The 18,512-nt window shown below is 39.0% G+C and overlaps 1 protein-coding gene across 1 annotated transcript; it reads right to left on the bottom strand.

Annotated features, from left to right (window-relative positions):
* Positions 1-705: 705 nt before the first annotated feature.
* Positions 706-7,263, bottom strand: PRRG4 (proline rich and Gla domain 4; the record flags this gene model as incomplete). Its single annotated transcript, XM_081999923.1, has 5 exons — positions 706-1,312; positions 2,061-2,199; positions 2,921-2,969; positions 4,240-4,403; positions 7,158-7,263. The coding sequence occupies 5 exons, from the start codon at positions 7,261-7,263 to the stop codon at positions 1,087-1,089; spliced, it is 684 nt and encodes a 227-aa protein (XP_081856049.1). The 3' UTR covers positions 706-1,086.
* Positions 7,264-18,512: the final 11,249 nt, after the last annotated feature.

Raw genomic sequence — 18,512 nt, forward strand, 5'->3', positions numbered from 1 at the left:
CAAACCCTGATGAATCAGATGTTCTAAAAAGAGACAAGATACAAGGTAAGTGTGTCTTGGTCCAGGAGTCAATGTATGAAAGAAGAACAAACTCAACCCAATGACTGCCATTCAAGGGAATTTTCTCCCTTTACAAGGAGAGGTAAGCTTACGTTACGTTCAACTAAATCTTAAACTTGCTACTTATTTATAATAAGCAGAATCTGTCTTGCAAATTGTCGTGTTACATGCAACCAGTATTTGAATGTCAGTCACTGCATATTTTGAGTATCTTCAGGGTCTAAAGTGCAGATTCTTTGAGTAAATTTGAAGTGTTACACCCTACAGAAGGTGCAGCTTACTGCCCAAAGAGCTACAGCATTGGTGTTTAACAGTTACACTATCTTAAGGTTTTTTATTAATTATGAAGGTGAAGATTTTTGCTTGCATTGCATGGAATCATTTGCAAATGATTTGTAGGAATAGTAGAAGAATCAAATTTCAAGTGATGAAATAGGTTTCTGTACAATTTCTGTAGTTTATTTAAAACGTGACTTTGCCAGATGTGTACATCACTGTAGTAACATCAAAGAATCTCTGAACTCTCACAAGCCCTGTGAAATCCCTTTCCTTGAAAGTGCTCCTATCAGTCCCATTAAATTAGTCATTTTTGCATCCCAGGAAAAACCCAGAGAAAAGTGTGCTCTACAGCATAGAGCATATAGCTCTATAGTATTCATAGTCATAAAAATGGCTAGTGTCAATAAAACCAATTAATATACTGTTCCTTCTAAGGAAAAAAAAAAGATGAAACTATTAATGAAACATCAATAGTATGATGGGATGGCTCAAAGTGCATACAGAAGAGGGTAACAGTACCAGATGTACTCTTTATGCATGCCCTAACCTTGTGCAAAGAATAGTCCTGCAGCCTTTACAACAGATCACCTCTTTTCCCAAGTGGGATTTTCACTTGTTCCTAGTTGTGCTAAAGATCTTTCACATTTTTGTAAACTGTCTTGCAATATGCAAGGTAGCACACACTTTTAAAAAAAAAAGTATGTTACGTTTCAGTAATCCCCCCTCACCTCAGAAGGAGATGTATGTCTAAGGGGCAGGAAGCGACATAGACTTTTGAAACACCCGTGCCCCTTTTGGGGGCCCTGGATAAGGAGGCGGTGGCACATCGTGTCTGTCTGAGGTAACGGCTTCCTCGTAAGTTGGTAGTCCTGAATCATCAGTTCTGAGAGGAAGTGGGTTTAAAGAAAATTCTTCATGCCTTCTGAAGATGCTAGATGAATTACGTCTTCTACTTCTTACATAATCCAAGTACCTAAACAAAGTTAACAGCATTATAAGTGGTAGCTTCTGTTTTAAAGGGAAGAAAAAATATAAAGTCTTAGCTGTAAAACAAACCAACCAACCCCAAAAAAACAACCACACAAAAAAAAGAAAAAAAAACCCTCAAAGAAACAAAAAACCCACCCTCCAAAAAACCACTTGCCTTCAGTGATCATAGAGACCAGAAACCAAATGCTCTCTCCAAACCCCAGGGAAAGAATAGGTCAGTAATGTGAAATTTATAAGGAAGAGGAAGCACAGAATTCTCTCGTTCCTTTCATGTTTAGGATAAAGGAACAAGCAGGGCTGTAGAATTAGTAGAGAAGCATTTCTTCCAGCCTACTTCATCTCACACCTGAGGTAGGCTACCTGCCATGAGGAGCATCCACCCTACTTTAAAGAGTGAACAGAACACGCTAGACTTTCTGTTGCAGGCCCCAATGTATTAAATTGATTCCGTCTTTCTAGTAATAATATTTTGGAACGAAGAACACACACAGAAAAAACCCCCAAAGATACATCATCCATGCAAGTGGTGTTTTACTTTTTTGTGTCAGCTTCAGCATAACTACTGCTCGTGCCCACCTAACTTTGCTTCCAGGAAAGTAAGAACTAGAATTCCCATTGGATTATCTGACAATACATTTAGAAAAACCTACTGTGATTTTTTTAAATGCCACTCTTAAGGAAGAGTTTGTTTTGATGGTGGTTTGGTTTTTTTAAGCAGTGAAATTCCTTACCCTGGTGGTTGCCTTGATTTGCATCTACTTTTGCAGCAGTAAAAGATAAGCAGCACAATTATAACTAACAGTACTCCAGCAGCAACTAGACTGATAAGAAGTCCTGTAACATTAATCTTTGAGACAGGTGTCTCATCACCTGAAAATAAAAAATTGGTTATTTTCATTATGTGTTCCTTATACAGTACACAGTGTAAAATACTAATTGCACTGTGCTATAAGGCTGTTCCTTTCCACAAATGTCTAGCTTGCTGTGAGAAGCCATAATATCTGTGCAACACAACCCAAGAGCATGACTCACATTCATCTTAAAGCAAAAGTGAGTAGATATTCCCTTTTCTGTACACAAAACTGTTGAGATGTCTAATGCCTTCCAAATATTACTTCATGTACTTGTGACCTTGATCAGGCTGTAGATCCTTCCTCAAGTCACACTGACCATTTTTTTTAGTAAAACATCTGGCATAAGATTGACTCTGAACCTGAATCAGACTGTTGTATTACTATTAAAGAAATGGGGGGGGGGGGAACAGGGGACAGACAAACAAAACAAAACCACAGAAAGCAGCCACACAGTTACTGCAAAGTTTATGGGTTGTGTAATAAAGAAATGGACAACAAAACTCGTATTGTTTTTTACCTACAGACTTATGATGGATCCCACTGTAAAATGCTTTAGTGAATATGTTTTATTGTATCAGATAATGCAGTATACTTGCACAGTTCACAATGAATTTCAGTAAAAAGATCAATTCTGATTTTGCTAACTGAATGTATGGTCTATTTTTAAGAATGCACTGTTACAACAAACAAAATATTGTAATCTAGGAAAAGAGTAAAAGAATAAAAATACGACCTACCTATTTTTATTTTAGGGCCTTTAGTTGAATAGTCTTTCCAAAAATCCATCTATAAAAACACAAAGGATCAGATTTATACAAGATACATAATTGGCAGGCTTATTGACAATTTTTTTTAATATGGTACTGTGGGCAAAATTTAACAATGCATAAACAGAAGCAACTAACACTGAAAGATTTCTACTTGCTTATCCCACTGTATTTTTCTCATACATTTTGCATAAAAATGACAATTTCACAAAGAAGAAAATGCCAGCTGGTGCAAGAGAAACTGCATTAAACTGTCCAATGTTACCTCATACCTCTACCTGATTACAGTAGAGTTTAGCATATATTCGGACACTAAAAAAAATGCTTACAATTAATCTTTGTAAATCCCTACAGAAGGGTATTGAGGCAAATTCAAGGTCTTAAGAATCAGACGTTTGCATGAACACTATTTGAATGCATATCAGCAAAAGTAATGGGATTCATTTAAGAGAAAAACCTTTATGTTGCATGACTGTTACGCATTAAATGTGTTTAGCTATAATTTCCACTTTCACTACCCAGAAGACGACTCCCATCAAGATTCCCATTTAAAACTTTCACTTTTCTTAGGAAAATGCTACCAATGGCAAACTAACATTTCCACCCTCGGAACAGGAGCGTATTCCTTGCTCTTTCTGCAGGTTAGTGCAGAGTACACCTAGATCACAAAGAGATTCTTGCTGCATGCAGCAAGAGCCAGTCCGCAGACAATCATCACGTTTCATTATTGGGCTGAAAGGTTTCTTATGTTTTTTGTTTTTTTTTTTTTGTTTTTTTTTTTTAATACCAGGTTTCTTTCAAGTTGTATATAGGTAGTGATTTAGAAGATAATGCTCTAGGAATACTCAGCAATAGCTAAACTGCGGATTTGCTCCACACTCTTCTCTTCTAAAACACTTCCTTGGCATGACACAAGGATACCATCGGCCAATTAATACATAGACCATGTGGAACACATTCAAATTGCATGCTGAGAAGTTACTAAAAAAAATAAAATGAGATTCTGAAGACACATATAAGTATATCCACAAGTGGTACATCTGAAGTTTCATTTCTATTTGTTTACAGAATTGGAGCCCTTATCTAAAGTCTTTAGGACAATAGTATATATTCAGATGTATTCACTGTGTATCTAAAACAATAACCTCATCTAATTGGGGCCTCTGTTTTTACAGTAAAATAATAATCTTATTTTAAGTGCTGTTTTTAGAAGGGCTACAGTATTTAGATACAGTAATGATTTAGTCAGTAACCTCCTTCAGTATATTAAATTCATTTTGAACAGCTACCGTTTTATCAGGGTCTTCAAAAATTTCTCTTGCTTCTTCATAATTGCACAGCTCTTCAAAGCATTCTCTTTCCAGGTTATCTGCTGTGAATGCTTCAAAATCAAATCTGTTATTCAGAAGATGCCGTCCAATGAACAAATTGGCCTCCTTTTCTGATGTGAACACTAATAAAAATCAAGTTGATTTAAAACAAGTTAGGAAAGCTACATTTGGTATTTTTAAGGGATGGTTAATATCTTAAAAGATACATTAAGACCCCTTTTTCCCCTAGCATCTCTCAGATACGTACAGGAAAAAGAAACATCAAAGTTTCCTCCTAAAATGCCTTCTTCACTGCTAACTTTTCCCACTACGCAATATAAAATAAACTTATTTTCCTTTCTCACACAGTGTTTCAGCTATTCCTTACACCGGCCAAGAGAATTTGATTCTCATGACAGCTGTTGTTCAAGTTTTGGTATTATTCCTTTGGGATGTGGGCATCAGTTTTTTACTAGAGCTCTTCAGAACAAAGTAATAGTCACATAAAGCAGAAATTCAGTCAGATGCAAACCTGGCAAGACGCTGACCTACTGGAGGAAGGAGGCAAGAGGGGAAAAAAAGCTCTTCCTTCTAAAGAATCCTCAATATACATTTATCAATATTCTGGTATCTGTGAGTTCCAAGTTTTGCTTATGGAATGTGGATTTTAAATCATGGCAGCAGTGTCCTATTCATTTTACATTTGTTCTCTTTTCACAATCATGGCAGCAAGTTTTATGTAAAGGTTGGCATACTGCCAAGTTTCTTTTAAATTAGTCCATGATAGGAGTTTTACTGACAACAGGCATTTAATTCTTTTCTTCTTTTGTGCTTATTACAGGCTCCATGAGGCCTCATGTGAGGTGAGATTCCAGAAGAGTTAGTGAAATTATAGAAGGCTTTGGAATACAGGAATGCATTTTCTCACCGGGCATTTTCCATAGGCAAGTTTTAGCCTGCTCTTTCTACAACTTCTTTAAAAAAAAAAAAATCTTTATATGACAGAACTAGTTTTCTGGCTTGATTTTCAGTAAAAGCCTAATCTGTACTCCAAGAAATTCAGACTATTCCATTAAGCAAAATGACTAGAAGATTATTTTTGCAAGTGTAATGCAGAAACAGCATTGTTACATACCAAGCCAGATGGCTAAAAAAGGAGATGAGATTCAGAATAATGTTATTCAGCTACAAATTAGCTCTGTGTTCTTGTTAGCTTGTTTGGCGAGATTATCGTATCATTCAGGAATTTTTACCCTAATAGTTACTGTTAGATCTTGCAACAGTACCTCAAAATGGTTTGCTCTCTGAAAACTTAAGAAAACTGCAGGGTAACTTGCATATTAGTTGTTTATGTCTTTAATATTATAGTGTATTGAAGGAATATTGCAGTATATATTGATATAACATGTAATATTACAGTATATATTGAAGGAGCCACATATGTGCACACACGTTTGTGTAGGAAGGAAAATCTGTTATTCTAAAGTAATTGCAAGAAAACCTAAGCTTAAAGTATTTATGCTATATCTGAGAGTAACCAGAGAGAGGACTTCATCCAAAAAGATCCCCCAAACCCACAAGTGGAAAGGGAACAGAATTACATGGAAAAAAGTATCAATATCTTGGTTGAGTGCAAATCACGAGAGTAACTTCAGTTTTCTGAAACTTCAGTTTTCTGAAACAGAGATCTTCAGTTTTGCTCAGTAATGTTTCAATCCTTATGATGCAAGTAGTATTTGCTATACTTCTGAATTAATTTAGATAAGATAATGGATGCATTTTATAATTGATGCTGTGGTTCAACAAAATGGTAAATCCAGTTTTAGGATGCCTTTTAATTGAAAGCATCCACACAATGTGCTGAATAAAGTAACTCTGATGGTAAAAGATGTTCAGAAAATGCTGAAGGAGTAACCTCTCCATGCAGGTACCCCATACTCTTGACAGCTGCTCTACTTGCTAAATTATTGGGTAAAGAGTTGGGCCCAACTCCGTCTTTAAAGAAGGTGTGATCTGGGCCTATTGTCAGGAGCGGCTTCTACACCGTGAACTCACAGGAAAGAGGCTGCCTGACATTTCATGCCCCAGAGCAATATGGATTTTAACGAATAACCAGTCTCGAGCGTTTTTCTGCTAGCCATGTTTTCTGCTCAACATACTGTTCTGAAGGAGCCTCCTGCTCAATGTGGTGACTTTTTAAAGTTTGTCTTAAGGTTTCAGCACTTTTTACCCACTGAGGAGACTGGACAGCTAAGTTACAAATTCCTTTTTGAAGCCCTAAATGTTAAGTATCACTCGGCTTAGTATTGTTGAGCTTGAGTCCTTTTTTTGGGAACTTACTTATTTTCACCTCAATTCCTCTCCACTTCCTTCCCTCCAAAGTGAAGAACTGCAATAGCAGTGCTACGGGTATCTGTCAAGGTGGTGTAAGGGGATATGGTATTGACAAAAAAAATCAATCTCAAAAAAAGAGCAAATAAACCCTTTCAAATACAAAGCAATTTTAGATACACAAATAAAACTGTGATGTGCTCTAATAGTACCAAAGCAGTACTGTCTTAATACAGATGTCAAACTTTTTGGAATTTTGATGTTACTTGGAGGATTCTGGTTATATCAGTGGCAATAATCCTAGAGACCTAAAGAAAGCTCAGTTGTCCCAATCTGCACTTGTTACTGGCTCTGATAAATACTTAATATCGACACACAACTCAATTATCAATCATTTTGGCAAAAGATACTCAAATATCCTAGAAGTAAGCATAAAACAGCTTAATTTTTTCAATTAAGTTACCCCCCCCCAATCTATTTACATACGTAAAAAGATTTCTCAGCAGAAGCAAAGTTAGATACAGTTTTATTTTGGAAAGCATCAAATCACGTTAAAAGTAAATTACCGTCTTTCTGTTTGGGTTGCTTCAAGTTATTCAATCTCCCTGTGCAGTGAGGAAGTGCAAACACCATCCCATGTAGTTGACACAGCAGTACCAAAAACGCAAACATGGCGTGGTATCTGGCGTGGTATCTGTCAGACAGAAACTAACATGAGTTAAAAAAAAATGACAGCGCAATCTTCTGAAGTGGCAGCGATGAACCTTGAATGAATCCTATAAATGAAGTCATCCGATGCAAGCACCTACATGCAGAGGCTCATGGATCCCTAGAGAGATCCAAACTGGTTGCACACGTCTTGCGTTGTCATTGCGTAACACTTGCGCGTATTGGCCGGTCTGCTCTCCCCTCCCGGGGAAACAGCCAAGCAGAGCGGCAGATTATCGGGGAAAGATCACGCACAAGGTGCTGCAGGTACGCTCGGAAACTTCACATAGCGACGACTTTGCTGCCAGAGCAGCTACAGCAGGTTGTAAAAGTTACCCGACGTGAGCAGACGTACAGAAACCAATTTGCCAGGAGAGAGCCGCTGCCCGCCTGCTCACGCCCAACGCTCCAGAGGAGAGTCCGCACTCTCCCACCTAGGCTGGCGAGAAAGCACGAATGGAACAAGACCTGGATTGTTCCAAGAGGCGCCCGCCACAGAGAAAGGCACGATCGCCGCCTGCGGCGACCACCCGCGGGCACCCAGGACAGCGCGGGGGCGGCCGCCCCGCGGCCCTGCCGGGAGCTTCCCCCCGACGGCTGCCCCGAGCCCGCGGCCTCCCGTCGCGGAGGAAGACCGCCCGGGCGTCACGGGGCCGGCCCCCGCTGTCGGAGCCGGGTAGGCTCCGGGGGAGCGTCGGGGAAGGCGTCGCAGGAAGAGCCCCCGCGGTCCCGCCCGGCGCTGGGGTTGCGCCCCGCAGCCCGGCGCGGCGGCGAGAAAGGGCGCCGCGGCCTTACCTGCCCCGGCGACGAGGAGGGCGGCTGGCGGGGTAGCGTCTCTCGGGGCTGCTGCTGCCGCCGCGGCGCTTCCTGGAAAGGGCGCGGCGGAGGCACGGGGCTGTACCTGGGTCGGGCCGCCCGGGGTCCGCGCCTCCGCGGGCGGCACCGGCGGGCTCGGGCCTCCATGCGCCGGCGGCGGAAACGCCCCTCGAGCCGCAAAGAACAGGGGGGCGGCCGGAGCGGGCGCCGAGGCGGCGGCGGTGCGAGGTCTCTCGGGCCCCGTTTCCAGAACCTCGGCTGTCTCCTCAGTGCACCCCCGCGATCCCTCTGAGACAAGGTAGCAGTTCTTTCCGCTTCTGTGAACACCTTTGACTGTTAAAACTGGCGTTTTTCCACCCCCCTGGTTAATCATGACCCTGAAAACCTGGTTTGGCCTTTTACTCCCCAAAAGTAGGGCCCTTGGTCTAATGGCAGGGTGTCTGCGGAGCAGAAGCTGTGGAGAGGGTGCACCTCCCTAATGGGTGAGGCAGTGTACCTTGTAACTAGCTGTTTATCCACAATTAATTACTTATCTAAGAGCAAACTAGAGTGTTTTGTCTCCACCAAGCTTTTTCTAGCCAGGCAGCTAACTGCGGCGGGGGAAAGGACCAGTATAAGTTTTGCACATGTGAAAATAACTTTGGTGGGTTTGTTGGTTTTGGGTTTTTTTAATCGGTGAAGACAAACCTTCACGTAAACCTTAACCTTAAAGGCTAGAGGGTGGCAACTGTGGTTCCCCGAAATGCAGGGCTGGTCTCCCCTAGCACACACCTGCTCTGGGGACTTCCCTTCGCTCTCCTTCCTGCCGCAGGGGAGCGGCCTGGTGTGGAGGAGGAGGGCAGGTTCAAGCCATCAAGCTGTGGCTCTTTTGGCTTCTCCAAGAGACAGGAGAGAAACAGTTGAGTACTTCACATTTTCTTTAAGAGTATTTTCCCAAACCATGTGTGGTGCTTGGCAAGGACAAGAAATGGTAATTGAAAACCCTTTTTAAAAGGTAAGGTTGAAAAGGCATTTAATGAACCATGCTGGTAACATTAAACACATGAAGAATTTTGGGGGTAGGTTGGGTTAAAAACTGCGCACCAAATAAACTCGAGACATGCAAGCGGGATGATTTTACTATCAGGAAATCCAGAGACTGAGAGTGATTTGTGTCTGTGCTAGCATATCTCCTGCAGTGACTCCGGATTTTGTTATTTATTTAAGTGCTGGAATAACTTGTATATGTGGAAGCAGGAGAGGAGAATAAGGGCATTGGGTAATGCTGGTGGAAATGATCAGATATTCCCTGGAGAAAAATAGAAACTTCTGATGTGTGAAATAAGGGGGACTGTTTGGAGGGATGATTACTGTAGTTAAATATTCACTTTACGACATCAACACACTGCAGTTAAGAGGTGCTTGATGAATATGTAACTTACAAGCTGGGGTGGCTCTAATGCTTTTTAGCTGGTAGAGATCTCAACAGAAAATTTTGTCGTATGGTTGTGTATGTGCTTATAACACAGAAGAGGGCTAAGATAACAATATTGTATAAGAAAAGAGCAGTATAAATTGTTTATCATCTAGACAATACTGAGGAGACAACAATACTTAGTTACTAAATGTTGTAAAACAGGACAAACTGCCATTACTTTGTGCAGGACCTTACAACTTCCTCCTGTGTGCCTCTACTCAGCCCTCACCCTGAGTTCCCACATGGTTGTCTCTCTGAGGGTGGCGTCAACCGCTGAAATAGTTGCCGAGAGCTACAGTGCAAGGGCATGAATGCACAAGAACTCTGTGGTGCGTGTAAGTGTAAGAAAGATACCTGCATGCATATATGGAAACATTTTATGTGTCATAACAACAACTTTGTATGAGGAGCCTGTGTTGTACAAGCAACAAGTAAATCAATCTCCATTGTGTTAATGCCACCTTTGCATACCATTATTAAGAGATAAGGAAAAAGATTTAAAATTGCTTATGTATCCCCTTGTCTGGGGAGTGGAGGTGGATCCCCATATCCTCAGGGCAAGAGTGACCCCTGCGCCCAGCCCTCCCTGCATCAGAGGAGAAGGCTCCTGGTGTGGACTGAGAAACAGATCAGCCCCATCCGAACTCTCCGCTGGACATCACCCCTGCTCTGAAGGTTGAAGAGCAATGCAATAGAACTGCGGCAGGAAAGGCCCTCGGATCTTTAACACTCATCAGTGGTTACTCAAATGTTTTTGCCCACGTGAGTCTTAGCAGAAAAATTTGTGTCTTCTGTCTGTGTGTGCATGGGTGTTCCTGCATGTGTGGTGGAAGTTTTTCAAAACTTAATTTAATTTCAGCTTTATCTGCAGTGCTTACTGGTTGTTCACAGAATCACAGAATGGTAGGAGTTGAAAGGGACCTGCCGAGGCAGGATCACCTAGGGCAGGTTGCACAGGAACGCGTCTGGTCAGGTTTTGAAGGTCTCCAGAGAAGGAGACTCCACAACCTCTCTGGGCAGCCTGTTCCAATGTTCTGTCACCCTCACAATAAAAAAGTTTTTCCTCATGTTGAGAAAAAAAAAAACATAGCATGCAAAACATAAACAGTATAGACTATTTATTATTGAGATGTAACAAGAAAAGATTAAGCTGTTATACACTGGAAAACAGACAAGGGTGGTCTTTACGTTGGAAAAGGCTCTTTTTCCTATGTACCGCTCTGAGCTGAGCCTGCGTTCCCATATGCCCATCTCTGTGGTCTTCAGGATTATCTGTGAAATCCTCACTGAAGGCTTCTATACGGGTACACAGCTGCGTGGAAATGCTGTAACAAGATTATATGTTAGTCTCCACAGAAAAATGAGTGAGAAGCTAGTAATGACAAATGTTGTAACAAATGTGCATGAGGCATCTAGTTCCTTCTTGTATTGATGAGGTAAAACTTTCTTGTGTTATGCCATCACTACATATCCTTGTTGTAAGACAGAACAACAAGGAAAGACTCAGCAAGGTTATCCCCAGCGCCCCATCAGGTGTGGATTAACTCTATTATTCCCAAAGTAGGAGCCACCCCTGTTTCTGAACTATACCTGAATTTTTGCTGTCCCAACCTTAAGAGTCAAGTTTGCTGTTTAAAGCAGCATTCCAGCAGCAGGTGTAAAGAATAGAAGACAACAATGTGCAGAGCTTAAGCTGATTGTTTTATAAGGAAATATTAAAATTTTAGGTTTATGCTGTAGGTAATGACCAAAAGTGTGCTTAAATCCTGGTTTGTTATACAGAACATGGAAAAGATAAATATAAGAAAAAAAAAAAAGGGGTGTGTGTGTGCAGCAGGTGCTTAGAATTAATGGAGTATCTCCTGTGTATATACAGTCTTCAGCATGGTGGAACGATGAGTAGCTTTTGCATGTTACTTTCCTACTTGTGAAGTAATTTTTCAGGTAAAATAGTCTTGATTAGCAAGCTCTGTGATGAAGAAGCTCAGAAAGATGGAACCAGCAGTAAAGATGTTATTCTCATCAGCCTTTTCAGATAAAAACCTGTAAATGATATAGTAGATATGTAATTAGAGATATTCTGAGAGATGAAAAATAGGAAGTTAATTTAAATCACTTTTACCATCGGGTAAATATTAATTCACATTTCTAAAAATATCTCTAATTTACTTGCTGTACTAGCTACTATGCTTATTTACCTGTATTTTAAAAATTCACTCATTACAGTGATGTTTGGTAAAATGTTGTTGGAGAAATTAAGTATGATGCTGTTGAAGAACTGAACCAGAACTACATATCTCTTCACAAGGAGGAGGTGATATCAATCTAAGATGTTTATGCAGTAATTATTTCTTCACGTATTCATTACTTTACTGCAAATTAATAGTGGTATATTCCATTTTAGTATAGTAAAGGATAATAGTAAAGGATAATATGCTTAACTGATTTCCAATTTGGAGGATGTTGGGTCACGAATGCATCTAACTCCTTGTTAGCAGTGTCCCATTCAGATCATGCTATCAAGGATTTTCTTTTGGTTGTTTGATACAGAATCATGAAAAGTAACACCCTTTATCTCACCCCGAAATGCAAACATATCCTACCATAATTTAAGTATTAAATTTCTTGTAGTTATTGTTCAGTTTATCATGTAGTATTTATCAATTGATATGATAAACTCTGGATAGATCTTTTAAGCATTTGCATGATGAAAATGACACAAATGTGTAATTGAGAATGACCCATCTCATGGACTTTTGACGTTTGTGCATCTGGTTCATTCTTTGTAATGGTTTATTTGATGTCCCAGATAATACGGTATAGATTTGTCCTTTATACAAAACTGTCCAAAGTTCTCATGTTTGTTAACTAAATTTTTGTCCAGTTAACTTTATTTAGAAGTAATGCTTTTTTTACTAAAGATAATCTGACATAATTTAGATTTTCTGGTTTTGTACATCAAAGGGCTTTGACTATCGCATTCAGCAATAAGCAGTTCAAACAACCAAGTGAACTCTATCAGAATCTTGGATAACCCTGTTATCCTGTTCCACATAGTATATGCTGTAGGCAAGGGTTATTTTAGACCAGCTCATAGTTGGAAAAGACAGTTACGTTTTCGGGTACCCCTAGTGTCCGTTATGCCTTCCTGTGGAAATGCCTGATTTTCCAGTTATACTGGTTTGTCTGATAAAAGACATGATAAATAATATCATGTTGTTTGAGAAACCGTTGCCGATTAAATCTTTCCTTGGAATCAAGATGACTGTTGTAATGATGCTATAATAGAACTTTAAGTGTATTTTAAGTGTGCTTAAATTTCTGATACACTCATCACTCTGTTTTTAGTTAAGGCTATTGCTTCATCCCCACAAGACATGATGGAGTCTTTTAACTGTTGGTCATGAGAATCTTTGAATTCAGCTGATAAACTAACTTCTGCTGAGGTTATTGCTTCTCTCCTTCAGAGGAGTGTTAGTAATTTTTCTAACTGAAAAAAAACTCAACACTGGCACAAATATCCTATGGCAGTGTAGGGGGAAAAGCAAGAAACACGTGAGGAAAAATTAGGCTTTTAATAGCAAAATAACTAGGATTTTAAGGACAGCTTCATAGATCAATGTTGGTTGTTAAGTTTCAGAATGAGGCAGGATTTAAGAGTTTTAAAAAAAGCCTATACCTAATTTGAGTATTTAGTTATTAACTACTAAGCTGTTGAGATAACTTTACTTCTCAGAAATAATGGTAGCCACTTGTAATAGCACATAAATAACAACAGTAATTATACATCCAATTAATGAAGTTTGTTATTGCCAGCATACTAACCTTTGTGGGAAAGTTACTCAACTAAAAATGCTTACGGAGGGTCAGGAGGAGCCTTGCAGAGCTGAATTTCACATGTACTTGCCTCTGTATTCAATACTTGAAAGGGAATGGAAAAGTTATCAATGCTGATGGGGAAGCAAACACCCACTCTGATTTCAGTAATGGGCCTGGTGCTCCCAGCTGGTGACTGCTGTCTGCTCCTGCTGAAGGCACCAAGAATGCTGCTCCTCTAATAGGATTAAAATTCTGCTTTGTCAGTTGCTCAAAATATTTTTAAATGCAGCAAGTTTAATAAGCTGAACTTTTTTGCCATTGGAAAGACTAGTATGTTGTGAGACTTGTATGTACATGCCCTGATGTAAGAATTCCAGGAAATGGTCCATGAAAAACTGTCAGCCTAAATTGTCTTGTTTAAAACAATGCGCTCCCAAATATAAATGAGGTAAAAAAAAAAATAAAAGGGAATGTCAAAGCCTTCTAGCAGTGTGATGAAAATCTGCTGCTGGCTTTTCCTGACACAATTTTGTCTTGTTTTGGTGAGATACTTTTTGACTAGCGAAATCATCCTGTTTGGTTTTGATATTTAATGTCCCTAGGCAGGAACAAAAATTCTCGGCATCAAGGAGGAATCTCATCGATGTGTACAGATATTTGAAGAGAGGATATAAAGAGGATGGAGCCAGGCTCTCTTCAGTGGTGCCCAGTGACAGGACAAGAGGCAACGAGCACAAACCGAAACACAGCAGGTTCCTCCTGAACGTAAGGAAATAGTCTTTTACTGTCGGGGTGACTGAGCACTGGCAGAGGTGGCCCAGAGAGGTTGTGGAGTCTCCATCTTTGGAGATGTTCAGAAGCCATCTGGACACAGTCCTGGGCCACTGGCTGTAGGTGGCCCTGCCTGGGGGTGGGGTGGACCAGATGACGGACCTCAAGAGGTCTCTTCCAACCCCAACCGTCCTGTGACTCTGTGATCCTGTCTGCTTCTAGTGCAGGAAAAGTCCTGAGGTTTCAACCTCATCTCAGCTTTCTAAGATCTGGGGTTAATATTTAGCTTCTTAACTCTTTCTGCTGCATTTTCTTTTTCATCTCAGTAACACATTTCTCTGTATAGTTGATATCTTGGACTTGAATTATTTCCTTTTCTTGTTCACGCTAGAGGGAGCTCTCTGGCCTTGCAGATTACTTTTACATCTGTAGCTTATAATTCTGCATGTTCCTGCTGGAATCTGTTAACAAAGTATACAAGACAAAGCTGTTTAAAATGTGTCTTGAAAAGGTTTAATTTTCTAACAAAATTGAGCTTTCAGTTTTTGTAAGTGAAGTAATGTAATGCCAGATTGATGGATTTGACCATGTTTTAGTTTTGCTCAGCTGCAGCAGCAAGGTAGGCTTCTGATGTACAATAGATACTGATGTTTCTGTTAGGCTTGGCATTTATTTTGGTAGCTGTAGAGACATATTTGTAAACTTGGTATTTGTTGCTGTGATACTGCCAGTTTCTATTTGGTATGTGTTTAAACGGTTGATCCACAAGGAACTAGTTTGTGATTGTGAGAGGGTTGCTTGAAGTTGTAATGTGAGAAAGGGATGTCTAAGTTTTATTGACACATGTAATCTTAAAAATTCAACTTGTTTCCACTGATGAGTAGAAGCCAACTTTAATTGGTTGAGGTGCTCATTTTATGTTCTTTTATCCAAGCAGATGTAATGCTTGTTAGGATTGATAATAGATCAAACTTTTACTGTTTTTAATGATTACAGATTTTGTAGACGGTGGTGTTAACCTGTGTTTTTTCATGGCATATTGTAATTTGCCATTCTCTTCATGTTGATTATAGTTTCTAGAAAATGGTCTAGCACAATAGATCCAGATAAAGAGCAAAGTGATTTCTATTGAATTTGAGGAAGCAATCAGTGAGCGTTTTGGGGTTTTTAGTCCAAATGAGAGAATGCCGCATGTGTGAGGGTAAAGCCACTGCAGGTCTGTTGATGATGCAGTTATTCTTTGCGATGGTCTAAAACCTGGTTCTAAAAATGTTTGCAGACTAGACAGAAGCAAAGATTTTTCTGAAAATATTAAGGTCGGTGGTGGTGAGCTGCCTAACAGTCTTTCTGCCTAACAGTCTCTCTACAAAGAGATGTCCAGTGAGTACTGCTATGAATCCTTTTGGCTCTCTTTGGACCCCAAAACACTACTTTGTTTCAAATAGAATAGTTTTAGTGACTGCATCTCAGGTATGCGTACAATTCTTGACATTTACAACAAAAGCAAAATATTTCACAATGGATGCCAAACTCTTTAATGCTTGGTGAGCATTCCTTCTCAGGAACATAATCTGTATTATCCTAGGCAGGTAAGCAAGCAATTACTTGACTTCTGCTTTAGCTCAGGAAAAAGAATACAGATGAACAATTTGGCTATGGAGAAATTGTTGGATAAATGATGTCTTAGATCCCTTAAATTATTGACTTCACAGAGACCAGGTAGTACACGGCATGGCCGTTGTGGAACTTGTACCTATGCTGCCATTACTGAAGGGCAAATTCATATGAGTAACAAGGAAATCGAGTTTGTATCAGAAGTGTGGGCATTGGTCCTATATTCTAAATATTCAGAGCATTCTTCTGATGCCATTGTCATCTGACTTATGGGTGTGCAGGCTAATAATGTGTACAGTGGCAAGGATGATAAGCATAGTCTTCCAGTGCCCCATTAATGCAAAATTTTTGTTGTGTATTGGAAAAGGCCACTGAATCTTTGTTCAAGATCAAGAGTTTGAGAATGCTTTGTGTTTAAAAATAAATTTATTTTTTCCCCCCTTTCTGGAGACTGTATAGTTGGATATGAAAAACCTTCTGGAGTTTCCTTGCTACTTGATCTTGGGGAGCATTTTTAAAAAAAAAAAAAAAAAAAAAGTCCTGGGAGAGGGGAATAATGTGGTGTTTTCATTGGAGTTGTGACAAAAGGAGTTTGTGTGATATGGAGGCTTGCAGGGCCTTTGACAACCTCTTCCATGAATGCATGAGGCAATTAAAACAGCAATACTGGTAAAAGCCTATCAGACTTTAAATTTTTTGTAAATGTTACACCACTGGAAGGAGCTCTGCTCTGTGTAGTTTTAATTATGGGGGGGATTGTAGATTTTCTTTCCTAAGGAAGAGAATTTTTGGTATGGTTTCTTTTGATTATTTCACCATTGGCTCATTTCCTCAGGTAGTTGAGATCTTGTTTGCTACTTAATTTTTATCCAGACTTCCTCTTGTTCTGCTTCTTAAAGTTCCCCTAATAGGGGGAGATAGAGTTGACGTTTGTTTTTACTGCTCTATGCATTAATATTAAATTGTTTCTCTGGGCAAATAATGCGTCTTATTTTGTCTCTGCAAATTATGGTTAACATAATGAAGATGCTGTGTCGACTCGCTCAGGTTTTTGGTTTTTTAACAAGCTACTATTCAAGCAATAAATTATCTAAACAAGTGAGGAGCTAGTTCTGCATCTTCTTCTTGGTTGCATTTTGCAACTTTATTGTTGGCAGTTTTGAAAGAGAAGAACTATTCTAGTGGAATGGATTAAACAGGTAGGTTGAATCATGATATGTGAATGCTTTTGAGACAGTCTTGCTTTTGTTCAACATAAACTTTGCGTATTTAATTCTTGTTCTCTGTCTATAATTAAGAAGTTATTTGTTTGACCAACCAAACAAGAGCTTCCTATTAACTTCCTAGTAAGGAGATCAGCTGTATTTATTGTTTAATTACTTACTTGTATTCCACTTTTCTTCTCTTACAATGAGAATAATCCCATTATAAGAATTTACCAGAATTCTATTAACATAAATTAAGGTGGAGCACATAAAAAGGAGGTGACTTGAGGAACTTCTGCAAAGATGAATCACTGTTGACCATGTAGGGCTTTTTCTATCTTTGGTGTGTAACTTCAGGAATAATTTTGTGTTTGGATTTTTTTGAACCTAGAAAATGAATGCAAAATGTATTACAAGCTTTTAAATAAATAATATTTTCAGGTTGAAAATAATTTTTAAGTTCTAAGTGATTATTTAGGTTAATCCCCTTAAAGGTCATTGCTTTTCAAGGATTACAAAGGTAGTTTGGCCCTCTACATTAATGGATTTTTTTTTTTTTTTTTTTTAAGATTTTATACAACAAGGCATTTTTGGTAATCAAGACTGTCAAACAGTTACAGATGTTACTATATAGAGAAATGGGTGGCTTTCGCTTGGGAATTAGTGGTAGAGGTTAGAGTTTGAGCCTGGGTGCAGTGCAATTTCAGAAACAATTCTCTTTGGATTTATTTCTTAGATTTTTCTTCAAGAAAGGAATAATACAGTAACTCATGTGAAAGATGGTAGAAGTTGCAAAGTTGGCCATTTAAGTTTTTTCTAATGTTTATATGTCCCAGTTCTCTAGAAAAATGTTTATGACTTAATTTTTGAGTAAGAAAGATGTTAGATAACGTGTTTATACTATTTGTGCAATAGAAGGCTAAATAAAAACACTATTGGCATAAGTTCACTTTGAGGTGGTTGACTTTTCATAAAAGAGTACTGAAGAATGTAAATAAAAGGATATAATGATGAAATGGGGAAGTACACCAAATGAAATACATTCACAATACAAAAGGATATAAAAACTTTGAATGCGTAGGAAGTAACTTTGAGATGCTTTGTAAATTCCTCCAAGTACCAATACACACATGAAGATATCCAGACACCTCAAGGTACTTTGCCTCATTCTTCAAAGTAAGTGGATGATGCTTTTAAAAACTACAGTTTCTTGTTAGAGCAATCAAAACCCATTTTTTGATGCATATGTATGTATGAAAGCATAGACACGCAGATGGTACAAAAGCAATGCAGAGTAGGAGGAAATGAAGACTGACCAATATGTCATTTAACTAGTACTACAAAAATTACTCTAAAAAACTGTTTTCAGATACTTTTTTCTATAGACAGCTTTATTACACTGGCCTTATGATCCCCTTTTCAGTGTTTTTATAATACCAGAAAATGAAATTAAAAAACCAATAAAACATGTGCTACCAAACTGCTTTGAAAATGTCTGTTTAGGATTAATTTAGAGAATTCTTTCAACCAAA

Source organism: Phaethon aethereus (genome assembly GCF_964289735.1).
Source record: "Phaethon aethereus genome assembly, chromosome: 5".
Lineage (NCBI taxonomy): Eukaryota > Metazoa > Chordata > Aves > Phaethontiformes > Phaethontidae > Phaethon > Phaethon aethereus.